The sequence below is a fragment of the Poeciliopsis prolifica genome, unplaced genomic scaffold, assembly GCF_027474105.1.
Source record: "Poeciliopsis prolifica strain line A6 unplaced genomic scaffold, Auburn_PproV2 SCAFFOLD085, whole genome shotgun sequence".
NCBI lineage: Eukaryota > Metazoa > Chordata > Actinopteri > Cyprinodontiformes > Poeciliidae > Poeciliopsis > Poeciliopsis prolifica.
Genome location: NW_026562460.1, coordinates 482,297 through 500,542, shown reverse-complemented (window position 1 = coordinate 500,542; position 18,246 = coordinate 482,297). Strand labels below are relative to the sequence as shown.

Genomic DNA, 18,246 nt, shown 5'->3' with positions numbered 1-18,246 from the left:
ACTAAACTTCCTTAAATTAATTTTGTCTTTATCTTTTCCTTTGTTTAAAGGGAACTTTAGAAATAAGTGAGAAACATTGTTTTGTCTTTTTGGGCAAGTTCAGTGAGCAGGTTAGTCACGCTTTCATGTCTTTTCGATAAACATGAGGCAGATCTGTAATATGGACTCACGACTTGTTGCCTGGAAACCGGGCTCAAGAAATACTGTGTGAAGGAGGAAATGATCCTTTTCTCAGCTCTTACTTAAAAAGAAAAACATCCAATGCCTACACACTCATCAAATGTATAAGCATTCTGGCTCTGATCATCTTTATGTATATTCCTAACTTAAACATGTAGAACTGACTCTTTGCTTGTTTTAATCTTTTTCAACTGATAATTGTGAAATCAGTTTCCATTTAATAAGCAAACAAACACTGTGACTTTACCCTCTTGTTTTGTGAAATTTAACAAATTATCTCCAAAAGGAATAAAGTGGTAATCTTGTGAAGAAAAGTAAGTGGAAATAAAGACCAGAAGAACTAATAGAAAATTTAAAAAGAAGCCAAAGTTTAGGAGTCAGGTGACCATCCCGGTTGTCCATTTCTGCCTTCTCCATCTTTAATTTAAGACAAGCACTCCTCTTAAAATGATGCTCCATGTGAAGTTGGTTAGTGCTGCTGGAGGCAGAGCAGTAAATGCAGCTTTAAAGCAGCTCACCGTGTGCTGAGAAGTAGAAAACTGATATGCAGGAATCCTTACAAAGGGCATTGATGAACAGGGGAGAAAAGCTTCCTTTGTCTTCGCCAAAGCTATTTTCCTTGTGCTTGTCTGAAAAGGTTATAAGGCCAAAGAGAAATGAAAGAGGCATCCTTAAGCTCTCTGCAGAGCAACAAGAATTCCATCACAGTAAGCTCCTCAGTTAATCTAGTTATTACAGTGATTAACTGGGCTTGTATTTTTTTACATCAACTAATCAAAAAAAGATTTTATGCACAATATTTCTCAGCTATAATTACTAGTTGCAAATTTTAAACATCTACTGCATAGTTCTGATCATCTTAGGCTCTCACGTCAATGATCTTATGCCATATTTATTAAATGCTTTCTAATTAGTAGCGTACAAGTGAGTGTTGCTGTTTGACATATGGATGACCAAAGGGAGTACCATATTTTCTGGACTATAAGTCACAGTTTTTTTTGTAGTTTGGCCGGGGCTGCAACGTAAGCTCTGGAGCGACTTATATGTGGAAATTAACACATCATTATATCATATCACATGTTATTTTCAAACTAAACTGCAAGAGGGTGCTCTCGGCCTGTGTTCTTTTACTTTCGGCGTTAACAGAGTATTTCAAAAGCGACACGGAGGACAAAGATTTAATTTGATTTAATGATTTGGAGTGACACAGATGGTTTGATAAACTTGTTAACATGTTATTTATGATATAGTTATCTGAATGACTCTTAATATGTTACGTTAACTTGCCAGGCACGTTTCTCAGTTTGTTGTTTGTCATGTAACTTTAGCATACCATACAATTATTCAGCTTGTTGCCTCTATTCTATTTTTATTGCCTTTCAAGATGACATATCTGTTCTTGATGTTGGATTTTATCAAAAGATTTTCCTCAAAAATGCAACTTATACTCTGGTGCGACTTTTATACGTATATTTCTTCTTTATTATGCATTTTATAGCTGGTGTAATTTATACTCCGGAGCGACTTATAGTCCGGAAAATACGGTACCCTTAAAGAATCGTCTTCTTTCTTTGAAAAAGGGGTCTTTGAAGCACTTGTCTTTTGTCTGTTGAAGAATCAGACAGCTCCTTTCACTCACTACTTCAGCTTAATCAGTTTCATCGGTTAGGAAAGTGTTTTGCACAGAAATTCCCTTCTGGCTACAGATTCCATTACCTCTTGTTTGAAAATTTGCATAACTCATGTAACTTGTGAGATTTTGGGCATCATAAAAATTAAAATTTATCATCATTTCAGTTTCTATACCAGTTTAAAAAAAAACTGCAAAGGTGATTCATCATACTGTTTCTATGGTTTAAGGGAAGACAGATAAAGAGTCAGTGGGTCTATTTGTCCCAATAGACAACGTGCCTGTCAGCTGGCTGAAGCAAGACTAACAAACGTTAGTCATTAAAAACGTTGACAACTACAGAGTGGTGAAAGAGGACAGGCCGTGGAATGGTCCAGTCGGCCTCCACTCCAGAACTCAGTCCTACAGTACATCTGTGGGTTTGAAGTTAAACTCAGAATCACAGTTAAACCTACTGTTTACAAACCACAGATCTTCAATCACAATGTCAATGTTTCATTAGTTTTCCAAAGGTTAGATATAAAAAGAATGTGCTTGAAATTATCTTAAACTGTTAGATATGGGTGATGTCAATGTTTCTGTACAGTTAGTTATGGTAGTTTTGTTGTTGTTTTTTTTTGTCCAGACTGAGGTCATTGAAGTAAAGGTCAACTGTGTCACTGATGTGCTACACTGTGACTCTGAAAAGTCAGAGCTGTCCTTTCTGCAAGGGCAGCAGACACACCACACACATATACATCTCAGCTTGTTTGTGGCTGTTCTGTTGTTGGGTTTGTGACCTCAGTCATGAGCCATGTTTTTCCAGATATCCCTCCTGAGTTGATGAGGTTAGAATGTAAACAAGTTTCAGATGTCTCCTTTTGCTTCTGTATGTTTGCATTTATTTTCAAGGCAATGACATAGACCTCTCATGGCCACCAATATAACTGCCAGTGATCTGGGTCAAACACCAGCTATTGATCTGAGTTCATTAGGTGTGTTAGTATACCACTGTGTTAAAACCACTATGTTTTTAAGGATCTTCACCAAAGAAAGCAGCTGTAAACTTCTTGCCTGTGAGATGAATGTTTACATTCACCTGTCTGATATTTTCACTTTGACTTGTTGCAGTCATTTGTGAATGCTGTAGATCTACCTGAACCAAAACCACTGAGGTGGATTTTTCTGTGGAGCATAACTCTAAATTATTATTATTATTATTATTATTATTATTATTATTATTATTATTATTATTATTATTATTATTATTATTATTATTAAGTATCTTAGGCATAGGCTATGAAAGATATTTGGAAAAAATGTGATAGAAAGCAGAAATATCTTGGAGCAATGCTATTTGACACACTATTGGTTGGCCATTCATTTTCCTTCATTTTCATTATATCTAACTTGATTTGCTGTACTCTAAACAGCAAAGATAAGGCAGGCTGTGGATGTCAGGTTCTGTGGTGGTGCCAATATGGCTTCCACTGTGTCTCCTTATGGATGTGAAGATATATTTGATGTTTGAACTAATAAAATAGGCAATACTATTTTTTTTTGAGGGAGGTATCAACTATTTGGAGATTTCAGCCATTCTGTGATGCTTGTGGTCCTCTGTGAATACCAAAAGATCCCCAATGGAAACATTTACATTCCAACTTTATTGCCATTACTCAGCTATATTGTCCTATGGTATTCATGCTGTGCAGTAGACTGCCAAGTCATTACTAAGTGAATATGTCAGTAACCCATAGAACACATGCTTTTGTTGCTGAGCGCTCATGCTGCTCAAATCATCATCACACCTTTATGCTTTTGGTTTTTCTGGCAGGTCTTAATGCTCTAACAGTTTGGTTTGATTTTGAGAGCTGGATTATCTAAATAGTAAAATTAGATCTGAACAGAAAAGTTTCACTAATGTTTGTGGATGCTGTGTGATGTGTGAACTAGTAGAGTTGTAAAGAAGTATTAAGGGATTTCTTGCTGCTTGTCTTTGTGTTCAACCTAACTGACTCTTCTCTAGTATTAAAGTGAATTCAATCTTCCTGTTGAACTTCTGACAGATGACAAACTGTGGCTTTTATCTAAACCAAACAAGTTTCGTCTCAGGGTGACATGCCAAGATAAAGTCCAAATTATGTTTGGATTGAATACTTCAGTGATGATAACATTTGCCAAAGAGGCATTTTTAAGCTCCTGTTCATTACCTCAAAGACTGTAGTTACATTTATATCTAACTTGTTTTTCTGACTGCTTTCTACTGTTAAAATCTGAGGAGAGCTCTTTTCATTTCCTAATCACAAAGCCGACATTACGCCATGAAACAAAACACACGAAGCAGCCGGATTGAAAATGAGCTGGAGCGGAGTTATCAGGAGACGAGACAGGAACATTAAGACTGTGAAAAAATGAGGAGAATAACAAACAAACAGCTGGGGCTCATTTTCAATTAACCACAAGAAGAAAAGCTGCAGAAAGGAGGGGAAACAGACCTGCTATTACAGCCAAATCCTTCTGGGCGTTGCTGTCGTGCTGCTCCTTATCTTCATTTGCAGCTTGATCTGAAGAAGCATGAATGAGGAACAGATTCATTAATTATTGCCAAAAAGACAAATGAGAGAGTGAAGATACCAGGAATCCTAGAAAAAAGTTCCATTTATTGTCCTAATTTCTGTTTAGTCATGTTTGACAAAGACATTCTTTTAGGTTTAGAGTGAGTAAAGCTGTCTTTTGAATATTTTTCAGAAAATTTGCCTTGACATTAGACCCATCACACATTCTAAGCCACTATCTGAGAAACACTATCTGAGAAACACTATCTGAGAAAAATAAATTATCTGCAGTACATACTGCTGTAAAATTGTTGAAATAGAATTTTAAATTAGCACAATTGGACACAGGCTAACCTTTATGTTAAAACAAACTTAGATAAAGATCCAGGCTGGGGCAGCTGGTGATTCTCTGAACTTGCATAAATTTCTAATCAGAAGACAAGGGAGTGTATTTGCTATCAGGGCAATAAATTCTTACTCAGGGTTGAATAGTTCAGGCAAACATTAAAAACTATAGAGGTTCGTTACAAAATATAACCAAACGTAAAAATATATTTCTTTAAGCATTAAACAGCATGTTTTGAATTAGAGACCTATTGAATTTTCAATAGGTCTCAGAGGTAATAAAATTAACATTAAGACAACCCTCAAAAAGGTTTAAAAAGCTTTGCTTACAACAGAGGAGTTGAATCGTTTTGTGCTGAGTGAGTGATTCCCAAAGATGCATCTTTGTTCTTTGTTTTTCTTTTTAAACTCATTTCAAGTATTTTTCTATTTGTCACTTTTGGGGACTGTTGATTTCTGGGTGAGATGCTTATTGTAACATTCTGTATGCATTTGAATTCTCTGGATAAAGCCTTAGATATCTGAAGTCTGATGTCGTATGATTGCTCTTTCTCCCTGCACACGCTTAGACTCACAAATCCAGGACAAAAGAGGAAATAAATCAATGAGCTAAATCAAGTTATTCCTCTTTAATTTTTAACAAAATCTATTTGCTTTCCCAAATAAATGCCATATTCTAGCTAAATATCCAGGCTAACTTGTAGGCTTACATTTATGTTTTCCGTCCTTTCACAACCTGGATTCTTTAAAGCCAGTGTTCAGAAGCTGGTGGTTGAGGGTGCTTTCACGGCATCATAGCATATACAGACACATTTTCTCTAATACTTCGTGATCACACTAATGTTCAAGTGAAGTTTTCAACTTTAATATTCCCATTATACACCATTTTATTTAATCAGATTAAAACACAAAGGTTCCATCATGATGAGTTCTCACCAAGGTTAGTTTTTGTAATGAGCCTTTTTTAAATGCCAAAGAAATGTGTTTAAATTGACTACCCAACAGTGTGTGTGTGAATGCGTGCGTGTCTCTGTATTGCTTTGTGATGACCTGGCTTCTTGCTACTGGGCAAGAGCAGTAGCAAGTACTAACATGACTGCAAATTAGAGGACAAAGCAAGTTTTTTAAAGAGAAAGATGGTCGAGCATGGAGCAGAAACGTCCTGACCTCAATTTGAAAGAACCTTTGGGTGTGAAGACTTTGAGACAGGCCTTGTCGTCAAACATCACTATCTGACCTCAACATGCTCCGCTCAGAAATTTCCTACACACACTCCTAAACCTTTCAGAAATCCTTGCCAGAACAGTGAGAGTGAAAGAGGGGGCTGATATTATATTAAACCCTAAGATTAAAAATGTGATTGTCACTATCAGATGCCACAGGAGCAAAACTATTGGGAACACAGTGTCTGAACAAGTGGTGAACAAATGGACTTGATTGAAATGATTCTCATGATAATGTATCGTCATCATGGGAATCATGATGATGCTTGTATTTCCTTAAAAATTTCACTGTAATTTTTAGAAAAATTGAAGGAGTATAAAAATGTGATGAAAAGCCAAGTTGTCCACATTCTGTATAGATATATGCTCATGTCTTTTGTTCAATTGCTTTGGATGGAATTTTATTGCTTGAAATTTCTCAGTAGCATAAAGAGCTGATATATAAAGGGTCTACCACATTTTCTATCAATACACAAGCCCTCCAGAGGAGATGACATGCAAGTTGATCTCTTGAATAGAGGGAAACAAAATGTTGTCAGTAGGAGATGGTGTCACCTTAAAACAAGGACAATCCGTCTGAGCCGTTGAGGTTTATTGTGTCATTAATTGATGACAAGATAAATGTGCACCAGAGGAAAAAAAAAACATCAGCAAACACCTGCTGGTTGATGGGCAGCCTAGAAGGCATCATGTTCAGCTGCTTCACTGACTTTATGCCATCATTTAAGGACTGCTTAGCACTGAAACAACCTTACTCTGTTATAATGTACACAGGCTTGGCTTTGGGTGCACAAGCTTAACTTTAACTTGTCAATGCAATTTAAACTTTGTGCAGACCACACTTGTTTGTGTTAGAGTTTTACCTTGCAGAACATGTGAGGTGGATTCAGCCAAAGCTCCACAATTTGATTGGACCAAAGGGCCGCGAATAGTGATGAGGGAGCTTCCCCGATTGGTCAGTGCTGCCTTGAGTGGAGCAACATGGTTGAACTGCACTGAAGAGAGACAGCCGGCAAAACCTTTGGAAGCAGCTTTCACCACCTCTTCACCAAAGCTGTCCATCCCTGCAGAGACAAAGGTTAAAGGAGAAAAGACAAGATGCACAAGAGCTCTATGATTCATTTCTGTGAATCACATTAATTTCTGATTAAAATACCATCAGCAATGACAAAGGAATGGTGACAGGAAATGATGAATGGTTGCAACACAAGTAGCACAGTGTGCGTTTTCTCAGCACTTCTCCTTAGATTGGACAACTTACTGATGACTTTGCCCAGCGTCAAGGATCTGATTAAGATCAGCTCTGCATCAGATGACAGTGTGTACTTTCTGTGGATGTCCTGGTCGATCTGGTTGAGTGGAGAGAAATCAAATAACAAGGCAATTACACGAAATGTAAACCGAGCAAACGGCTGCAGAATCAGCAGCTCACTATAATATTTTATAGATTGATATTTGTGTTCTCTGCAGCTTCACATAAAACCTCCTCTGCCCACAGCTGAGTGATTTTGACCTCTCTTCTCTGCTCTGCCATGCTGACTCAGATGCAATACTTAACACAATGACGTGGATTGAAACACTGCAGGATTTTCTGTCCACTGCCATCAACACACCAGGGTTATTTTCAAAGAAAACAAGTTTTAACATGTTTTCACTGCAGCTCATAAAGTTGTTGGAGGGCTACAAGCTTAGTCACTTCTAATTCTTCTGATAATTGTGTGTAAATGCTAAATTTATTTATCCTTCTGATCCAAAATATAGGAGGAAAGTATAGATCACCTCCCCCACCCCATATCATAGGAATTAGCCAGTAAGCATCAACTAGGCTCTGAAAAGCAAATAAATCAGATAGGAACTCAACAGAGGTTCAGACATTGAGAGTGGAATACACCAGTGTTTCAGGAGGCTTCAGCTGCATGAAGCTAGACCGTCACTGGATGAGCTAAAAAACTACATAGCTGTCTGAAAACTAAGTTAAAACTATCAGCAATGACTCATTAATAATTTTATTCAAATGTTTTGGAGTTCTAAGCTTGTTAGGATCTAAAAATTATTCAACCCAGCCTGTGAAGGTTCATTATTCTGCTGATGTCCTGTCTGAATTCTGTCAGGTTTTGTTTTACAGTGTAAAATTCTATATTTGGGAAAATTAATAAGAATAATATAAAAGTTCACAGACACACCAGAGGACTCTGGGAATATTAAAACTAGCAGTCCATTCACCAGCCAGCTCTGGTAGACGCTCTGAAGACCTGCTGGTCTGAATGTGACACATAATGCCTTTTAGCAAAATTTGGTCTTGTTCAGAGCCTTCTGTGAGCCTTTTAGTTTAACCCCTTAACATTCACCTCAAAAACACTTTCATGTTGCCCAGTGGTCCATGAGGACACTGGTGTCAACATGACAATTAAGGGGTGGAAGTATGAAGGTTTCAGTGTTGGAGGCAGATTTGACTTTCTGCCTTAGTGACATGTTCAGAGTGTACTTTCACCTCTCTCCCAATGATTGATTCTAGGGACCTTGGAAAGGGCATCTGCAAACATCAGTTGTCAAATTTTGCCTCATATTCTCAATTGGATTTAGATGTGGATTTTGACTGGTCTACTTTAACACCTGAGCAAATCTTCGGTGTAATATATAATCTCAGAATGTGTTTCCAGTGTGCTTATGGTGAAATGTAAACATGACTCCTTATAGCCTATTAAGAGTGACTTCCTTCTTGCCATTCAAATATAAATGACAAATTCTTCAAGTTATCCCATTAGATCCTCCCACCTGAGTCTCTCCAGTGAGAGAAGATTGGACCAGCAGAAGAGTTACCATGCTCACCATGCCTGGCCTGTCAGTTAGGTGTCCAGCAATGTCTTGGTAGGTTTGTAATTGTGTCAGACTCTTTCTTCCAGATGAAGGATTAAACAGTGATCTATAAAAAGTTTGGAAATGAACCTACATCTGCTTTAAACTTCCCCGAAAGCCTAAACAAAATGTGTATGGGTATGAATACATTAGCATGGAAACAATTTTTAAAGTTTTAAAGACATTTTATCTGATTTAAACTAAATAAGCTGTTGCAAGATGTTAGAACTTAAAATCATTTCATCATAGCTCTCTGTTTGGCTGGTTCAAAATATTTGTTTTTCTCTTTTAATACAATTCTATCAGTAATGCAAAAAACATAAGGGAAATGTCAGACAGTGTTTCTACATTTGGTATTCTTGCAACATCTGGGCATCAGGCCACTAAAACCACTTAGCAAAGGTCACAGGAAAATGTGGTTACAAAGCAACATGACACCACTGGAAACCTTTAGCTGACCTTTAGTGGCTTATCTTGTCATCCGGCTACAGAGTACTTGTCTTGGGGTTGGTGGTAAAACAATCTTGATAGTTGCTATGAAGAAAATTCCTTCAACAATCGATAATAAGCTGATGAATGAATAATTTAGGACAAATGCATCTTCACTGTCTGGGTCAGTCGTGTTATGAGGAGTCTGTTGATCAGACGGGAGCAGCAAGATTATAGTTAAACACGGTGAAAACATGCTTAAAGAAAACTTGTGATAAAGCATTATCCTCAGGCAAATGACAAGAGCTTGTGGTGAGTTTAAATCCAACTTGGACTCATTCTGTCTATCTTTGCAAAGAGTGTCTTATGACAGATTCTTTTACACCACACTGAGATACAGGACTGTGTGTGTTCAGGTAAACTAATGAGTGAACTTCAGTCCTCACAAGCTTATTTTTGTTTCCCTTGTGCAAAGCTAATATTAGGTACACACTTCCACAACATCTGAAATGGATTAAAAAAGACTGAAGTTAAACAGAATAGAAAAGTAATTTAAATATGACCTAAATATAAAATAAATATATTAAAAAAATACAATAAATCTACAAAGGAGTCCAGAGTAAACTTAGATTTAAAGAGACTCAGATTTATTAGGAACAACTTCATTCTGGAGTCAGCCAGGTTATATTTATATCCAATCATTACATCACATACAACATACTATAAAGTCATGTTGACACTCAGTTTGTGTAAAATGTTAAAAAGATGAATAAATAAATTTTGATGACATTATTGATGTCATGATTATTGGTTAGAAAACATTTCATTTTGGGCTGCACCTCCCCTTTAAGTGCACACTAAGGAGACCAATGAATGAAACACTGCAAGCACAGACAGTCAGACCATTTAGGAAAGGTGTTTTGAGTCAAACTCTCTTGTTTTTAAGTTCTCAGACCTGAAATTTACTTACATACTCCAAATTTTCATTTCTTTTAGCAAACATCTCCAAAAATTGTTTCTGGAAAATCTAAATTGATTATTTTTAATTGTATATTATAACCATATTATTGATATTACTCTATTTGTAGTGTCGTTGTATATTGGTGACCCACCCAACTGGCTATAATCTCTAAATAAGGTAATGACCTCCATTTACATGGTCATTACATGTTGCTGTAAAAACAAAGCAACAACTGTTAGTCTGTTGCAATAAATCAATTAATGGCATGATAAATTCAATGGTAACGAACCTGTAATGTATGGCGCTTTAACAAGTCCAAAGAACTATAAAGCACTTCACACTTACTGAGCTGAGTTACATTCAGTTACATTCAGTAATAGTTACAAACACTATCCAGTAGCTACTATCCCATGGGTTGCCATGCACCAGTGCTGCCTGTTGGGTTCTCTAACCAGGAGAAGAGGACAGTGAAGTGTGTTGCCCAAGGACACAACAGAGGCAGACAGAGTGGGGAATTGAACCCCACTCTGTTTCTGCTGTTTGGTTTATGTATTTTGGCTATTTAAAATGTCTCCCAGTTCCATTAAGATTTAAAGATGATTGATCTTTTGAGAATGTGTTCTTGCACTATATGCCAATACCATTATATTACTTGAAAAGGTTATTATTTATTCTAATAACTTCTGGGTCAATTCATTTCACAGTAAAAGTTGCTATCATTGCAGAACTACCAACAACACCAGAAGAAACTCAAACTGAGCACTCTGTTTAAATTGTTTCAGCCCGCATGTTGTACTTATTTATATATTTTTTTTCTTTTACTGCAAGCTACTGTACAACTTTGATCTTGTAGGACTATCACTTGAGTCAAATTTGGACTCAGTGTTGCTTTTCATTCAACATACAGTAACTGAAGACATTCTTAGTGAATTATGAAGTCCAGCTACTCCTGAATATCACTGGGAGATCTCTTAACAATCAAAACGGTGTCGACAATTATCCTGTCTATCTAAGCTACACCATAAAGAGGGTGTTCTCTAGTGTGTCATTTACAGCTTTGCGTGTGTTTTCTGATGGTCTCTAAAGGTTTTTCTTTAAACAGTGGCTGCTCATTCATATTTGTGGTTTTACAGATTTTATGAGTTATTGTGTAGAGGAAATTTTTAAGCATGAGGTGACTGAGACACAAAGATTGGGGACAGAATGAGGAGTTGCATCTCCTTGGGGAATACATTTACAAAAAACATCTGCAAATGTGGAGTTATTTAGCCTACACAACAGACTGGAGGACACCAGCTGTGAGGAACAAGACAACCAGACTATTCATCCTGTAAAGCCAATCTAGGACAATTCATCGAGTGGGCAACCTGTGGCGTAGGAGCAAAATCAAATGTGAAACTTTCTTGAGTGTCCTGGAGTGGAAGAATGACTGTAGTAAAACACATAAAGACTTAAAAGCCACATGACTTAAACCCCACTTGTGTTTTCTTTGTAAAGTTACAATAGTTTGGTGAAGTGCTTTTCAAAGAATATTCTGCCTTGAATCAGAATTTTGGATTTTTCTTTCTGTATTGTGTGATTATGGTCCCATGTGATTTTTACAACAATCTACTTTAAAAGGGTGGTATTATGTATTTTCCAGGCACATAGTGCCATATTTTAGCACATAACCATGTTAGCTTCAAATCCTGTTTGATTTATCTTAAATCCTACAAGATTTAAAAGAAATTTGACTTCGCAATTTAACACCTTGAAATTGGGCCTCTGTCTCTTAAAGAAGCTTTACACACTCCTGCTATAGCACATAATGTTCCATTATGAACATAATGTTCATAATGTTGACATTATTTACAACAGAATAATGTTGGCGCATTGGACTGAGAAGTAGTTAACATGACAAGTTCAGCAGACTCACAGTTCCACTAGGTGTTTGGTAATTGCTGCTGCCACTAGTCTAAATGGGGGATTTGTGGGGCAGACGTTTTACTGGAGACTGCAGCTTAGGTGAGACTTTGGATAAATAGGCAACACATTGTACCAGCAAGTGTTTAGACATCTTTGAATGATTGTCATGGACGATTAAAGAATTCTCCAACATGCATGAAAGATTCAAGGGAACGCTGCCAGTAAGTTTTTGATGAAAGAATTAAAATAAAAGACAGCTGAACTCTCAACAAAGCCATTTTCCAGGCGCCACATGAGTCAGTGGTGGAGCAGCAGCACCACAAACTGAGGTTACGTTCTCAAAACTCAGTAGCACAGGCCATTTGCTTCTCCTTTTTCTTCACATTTCTTCATGTCAAACTGTTGTTAAATAAAGGCCACTGGTATTTTCCCACTTATCTTAATATATCGGATCATCAGAATATTAATTAATGTTAAATTTTCTGGACAATATATTTAAAAAGCTATTTTTATTTATTTTATGAAGAGAAAAACTGTATATTTTTGTTGCATTCCTCTTGCCACACCGAGACCTAAATACTACCTAACCTGTAGAACCAGCCAGTCATTATAGCAGAACCACTAAAGACAGATCTGACAGCAAAGATCCTACAAAGGATCTTTTAGCCTTAAGTTAAGGCTAGAAGATTGCAAGTTCGAGTTCAACTCGAACTTACAACTCAAACTTGAGTCCGTTCAGAAACCGGACTCAAGATATTTAAAAATAGAAATTAGGTTTTTTTGCATATAAAAACTTCTTTTAAGCTTAACAGATAACTGAAGTATCTGAAATTTCTCAATCTCTAAGGGTTGCAAACTGTTTTTAAGGCTTTAGGACTCCACCAGACAGCAGTGAGACTCATAACTCACACATGGAAAAGGCATGGAGAACTTCTCCAGGAGGGACAAATCTATCAAAATAACTCCAAGAGTGCATCAAGGATTCATTCAGGAGGTCATAGAAGAACCCAGAACATCTGAAGCATGACAAGCCTGATTTCAGTTAAGGCCAGATAAAGTCAGTGTTAAGGTCAAAGAGAGAGCAAGAATGGCACCAATGGGAAAATTCTATAACACCAAGGCCCATATTGTATTAAAAAAAACAACAAACAAACAAAGCAAAACAAACAAAAGAAAACAACTTGATGACCCCCAAGAGCTTTGGGAGAATTTCTGTAAAGAATGGTTTCCCAAAACTCTATAAAAATAAAAGTGGAAAGTTTTGGAGTGTGTATCCTTACATAATTAACACAACATTTAAAAAAAAGAACACCATACCTGAAGTCAAACATGTTGAGGGCAGCGTGACACTCTGGCTGACAGTCTTCTTTGGCTAATTCCCCAAAGAAGAATTCTATTAAATTTCTCCACAGTGACATAAAAGATTCACTTCTGGCTATCTCAAAGTTGAAGATAATGGTTCTCGCTGGTGATGCAATCAGTTTTTATCTTTTTCAATAATTTGTGACATCAGAATTTGAAACTGCTTTTTTAGTCATGTTATCTTTGTTGATATTAAAATGGATTTGATTATCTGAAACATTGTGGCAATTAGAATAAATGTGTTAACTTAAGTTCGGGTTATGGGCCACGCCCAAACTGCACCTCTAATTTTTCAGGTGGCCTATTTATAGTCTGCTCCCCCACTCATCTCAGTCTATTACATTTTATCAACCCCACCTTGCCTTACCTTTTGTTTCTTTCATTTCATCCTTCTTCAAAAAATGCTTTGCTATCTTTTTTGCTGCAGGTTTTGTCTGGGGGCTCCTATGGAGACTCGGGGAAAATAAGAGGAACCGTTTCCTGAAGACCAAACCCTGACGCAGAGTCTTCACCTCCTAAACCCTCCATCATTCTGCCCAGATAACCAAATCAACAAATCACCTCTTCATCTCATATTTCCTCCCTTCATCCTTCATCCCTTCATTCATACGTCTTTAAACATATATCTTTGTGGTGTGGTCCTTGCTAGTAAAACAGTGAAAAGAGACAGATCCTACTTTACAGCTCTGCAGTTTAACTACTCATTACTGACCTGCACGTAAAGGTTTTTGCCAACTCTGTGGATTCTGATTCGATGGAGACGCCCATCTGCCAGATTTTTGGGGGCAGGGTTGAACACATCTGGACTTCTGTCTGTTTGAAGATGATACCAGATCTGAAGGCTTCCTAGAAGGAAAACAGAAAAACATATATGAACATGTAGCACATCTTTGCAGAAATTATTAACACCTCGTCTTAACAGACTTTTCATCTGACTCAGTGTGCAAACTGCAATGTGTTCTTGTGAACTTCAGAGAATTAGATTCACAAACACTTCTGTTCCTCATTTGTCACCAAAATTAAACCCTTTGAGATTCAGGAAGCAGGGATCTGCTGTTCATTAACAAATACTTATGAAAGGTATCAAACGTCCTCTCTGAAATTCAGAATATTCTTAACCCTTTGAAGGACAAATGGGCAGGCTCAGCTGGAGTCTCATTAATTTAAATCTGTCAGAATTCAATAAGTGCCATTTTTACTATATATAATAAAATTTTTGGTGGCTTTGGAATTGAGGATTTACCATTCTACAACACCATTGATAGAATAGGAGGTTAGTTAGCAGCAGAACATTTCTAAGATTTTTCTGCAGTGAGCCTAGAAAAGCAGCTTTGTCATCCATCGAATCAGACTTATGGGTGTACCAGAAACACAATTTAAAGGTTTCAGTTTGGGACTGTTGCACATAAAAGCTAATTTATTTTAGGCTTAGCTTTTAATTTCTAACAGAAATGTTATATGGGGATGCCATTCTATTTGTGAGATCAATTTTGTTATATCAAGATTTCCCTAGGCATCAAAGTAGACAGGTTGTAGACTGAAATATGAACCCATATTGATATGACCTTAGGCCTTATGTGCATATATAAAATCTCATTATCTTTTTAAACTTACAGACTCCATGTCCACAGAAAGTAGTGACTCATTTCCAAAACTCCTTAGCATGTTATTATGAACTGTCTACAATTCGAGTTCAGAAAAAGTTTGTGTTTCTTCAAGCAAAACATCAGATACTTTCCACCTATTTTGAAGTTAAATATTTTTTTCTCATTGCTTCTTACTTCAGAACTGAACAAGTCGATATGTGCTCAGTGTTTCTGGTTTTAACACACACACACACACACACACACACTCAGACAGCTGCTGCCAGATCAAAGAGTCAGAAAGCTATGCATTGTCAAGTGGAGCTGGGTCAATATTACAATTCCCAGAGTGTAAGTGAAGGGCTTTGTGTTGTGATTCATTTCAGATACTGAGAGTGCTCCACCAGATGAAGGTCACCGTGGATAAAGTGTCTTCTTGCCCTTCCACTGTTTATGGAGGCCTGAGGGACACGGTTGTTCTGCTTTAACACACAAGAGTGGATTAGGAGGGTGACTAAAAACTGCACAAAGGTGCAACATATGTCACTCAATATCATGCTGTTGAGTGTGGATACAGCTTAAACAGTGGCAGCTTAATGCTTTGAGGGCTGTCGTGTGTCAGAAACAGAAAATGCTGGGACACGAGGCTGACAGCAAGTAACAAATACAACAACCTACATCTGAAAAGTGCTGCACAGTGTGATAGCTCTGGTGTAGCACAGTGGAGTGGTTTTTCCCATTTTTTTTTTTTTTTGCTAAAGAATTTGAAGGCCATGAGAAATCCAATTAAGGAAGATATGCAGAGGAGGAGCAAAAGCATAGAGGTCAAATCTTTTCATTTGCTTATGAACAGAAACCTGTGGGGAGACTACAGGCAGAAGATGAAAGATCAGCTTCCTGCTGGCATATATATATATATATATATATATATATATATATATATATATATATATATATATATATATATATATATATATATATATATATATGTGTGCAGAACCACCTGCGGTGGGTGAGAAGGGAATTTTTTATATATGTAAATTCCTTTCTCACCCACCGCGGGTGGTTCTTATCCTCTGAACTCGGGTCCTGTACCAGAGGCCTGGGAGCTTGAGGGTCCTGCAGTATCTTGGCTGTGCCAAGGACTGCACATTTCTGGACTGAGATGTCTGATGTTGTTCCTGGATTCTGTTGTAGCCACTGCTCCAATTTGGGGGTGACTGCCCCGAGGGCCCCGATGACCACAGGCACCACTGTGGTCTTCACCTTCCAGGCCCTCACCAGTTCTTCCCTGAGGCCCTGGTATTTCTCCAGTTTCTCGTGCTCCTTTTTCCTGATGTTGCAGTCGCTTGGTTTTGCTATATCTACCACAACGGCTTTCCTCTGTTGTTTATCCACGACGACAATATCTGATTGGTTCGCCCTTAACATTTTGTCTGTCTGGATCTGGAAGTCCCACAGGATCTTAGCTCTGGCGTTCTCCACCACCTTTGGGGTGTTTCCCACTTTGATCTCGGGGTTTCCAGTCCATATTCTGCACAGATGTTTCTGTACACTATGCCTGACACTTAGTTATGTTGTTCCATGTATGCTTTCCCTGTAATGTGCTGGACTTTCTCAGGGGCCTCCTTGCACAACCTACACCTTGGGTCTTGTCTGGTGTGGTAGATCTGGGCCTCTATTACTCTGGTGTTTAGGGCCTGTTCCTGGGCGGCCAGGATGAGGGCCTCTGTGCTGTCCTTGAGTCCAGCATTTTCCAGCCATTGATAGGATTTACTGATATCAGCCACTTGGGTTATTTGCTGGTGGTACATCCCATGTAGGGGCTTGGTATCTCTGGCACCTCAACCTCCGTTCCCTGTTGTCTGAGACATTCACTGAGCACATTGTCTGTTGAGGCTTTGTCCCTGATGTATTTATGGATCTTAGTTCTTTCGTCCTGGACAGTGGTTCTCACTCTCACTAGTCCTCTGCCTCCTTCCTTGCGGCTCATGTACAATCTCAGGGTGCTGGATTTGGCACGGCACAGAAGAGTATCGGTGTATATAGTAGAGGAGCCAAACACCAACTCCTCGTAGACCACACAGTTGCCCGAGACTGCAAAACCCAACACACCAAATCTGTGCATGGCTTGGATTGATTACAAGAAAGCCTGTGACTCAATGCCGCATACTTGGATCATTGAATGCTTAGAGATGTATAACATCAACAGGACTCTGAGAGCCTTCATTGCAAACTCGATGAGGCTGTGGAAAACCACCCTTGAAGCCAACTGCAAAACACTTGCACAAGTGTCCATCAGATGTGGCATATACCAAGGAGATGCTCTGTCCCTGCTACTGTTCTGCATGGGCCTGAACCCCCTCAGGCAAATTATCAAAAAGACTGGCTACGGATACCGACTCAAAAATGGGACCACTATCAGTCACCTCCTCTACATGGATGACATCAAGCTGTATGCCAAGTGTGAGCGAGACATCGACTCACTGATCCACACCACCAGGATCTACAGCACGGACATTGGGATGTCATTCAGACTAGAGAAGTGTGGTCGGCTGATCACAAAGAGGGGGAAGGTGATCCGCACAGAAGGAGTCTCATTCCCACAAGGAACAATAGCAGACATAGAGGACAGTTACAAGTACCTAGGTATACCACAAGCAAATGGCAACCTCGATGAGGCCACAAGGAAAGGAGCCACAGCTAAATACCTACAACGAATAAGGCAAGTCCTGAGAAGCCAGCTCAATGGCAAGAACAAAATCTGTGCAATAAACAGCTATGCCTTGCCAGTAATCAGATACCCTGCTGGAATAATTAGCTGGCCAAAGGAGGAGATAAAAGCCACAGATATTAAGAGCAGAAAACTACTAACAATGCATGGAGGGTTCCATCCCAAATCCAGCACCCTGAGACTGTACACGAGCCGCAAGGAAGGAGGCAGAGGACTAGTGAGTGTGAGAACCACTGTCCAGGACGAAACATCTAAGATCCATAAATACATCAGGGACAAAGCCTCAACAGACAATGTGCTCAGTGAATGTCTCAGACAACAGGGAACGGAGGTTGAGGTGCCAGAGATACCATCATGGGAGGACAAGCCCCTACATGGGATGTACCACCAGCAAATAACCCAAGTGGCTGATATCAGTAAATCCTATCAATGGCTGGAAAAAGCTGGACTCAAGGACAGCACAGAGGCCCTCATCCTGGCCGCCCAGGAACAGGCCCTAAACAC

General features: G+C 38.5%; 1 protein-coding gene across 1 annotated transcript in view; it reads right to left on the bottom strand.

Moving 5' to 3' along the window:
* The window catches only part of cntnap5a (contactin associated protein family member 5a), a 199,469-nt gene that overhangs the window by 5,921 nt on the left and 175,302 nt on the right, over positions 1-18,246 (bottom strand). The window contains exons 20-23 of the mRNA XM_055022388.1: positions 14,138-14,271; positions 7,174-7,261; positions 6,776-6,976; positions 4,285-4,353 (exon numbers count right to left, since the gene is read on the bottom strand). Of these exons, the coding sequence (XP_054878363.1) occupies positions 4,285-4,353; positions 6,776-6,976; positions 7,174-7,261; positions 14,138-14,271 (492 nt within the window). The remainder of the gene's footprint in view (positions 1-4,284; positions 4,354-6,775; positions 6,977-7,173; positions 7,262-14,137; positions 14,272-18,246) is intronic.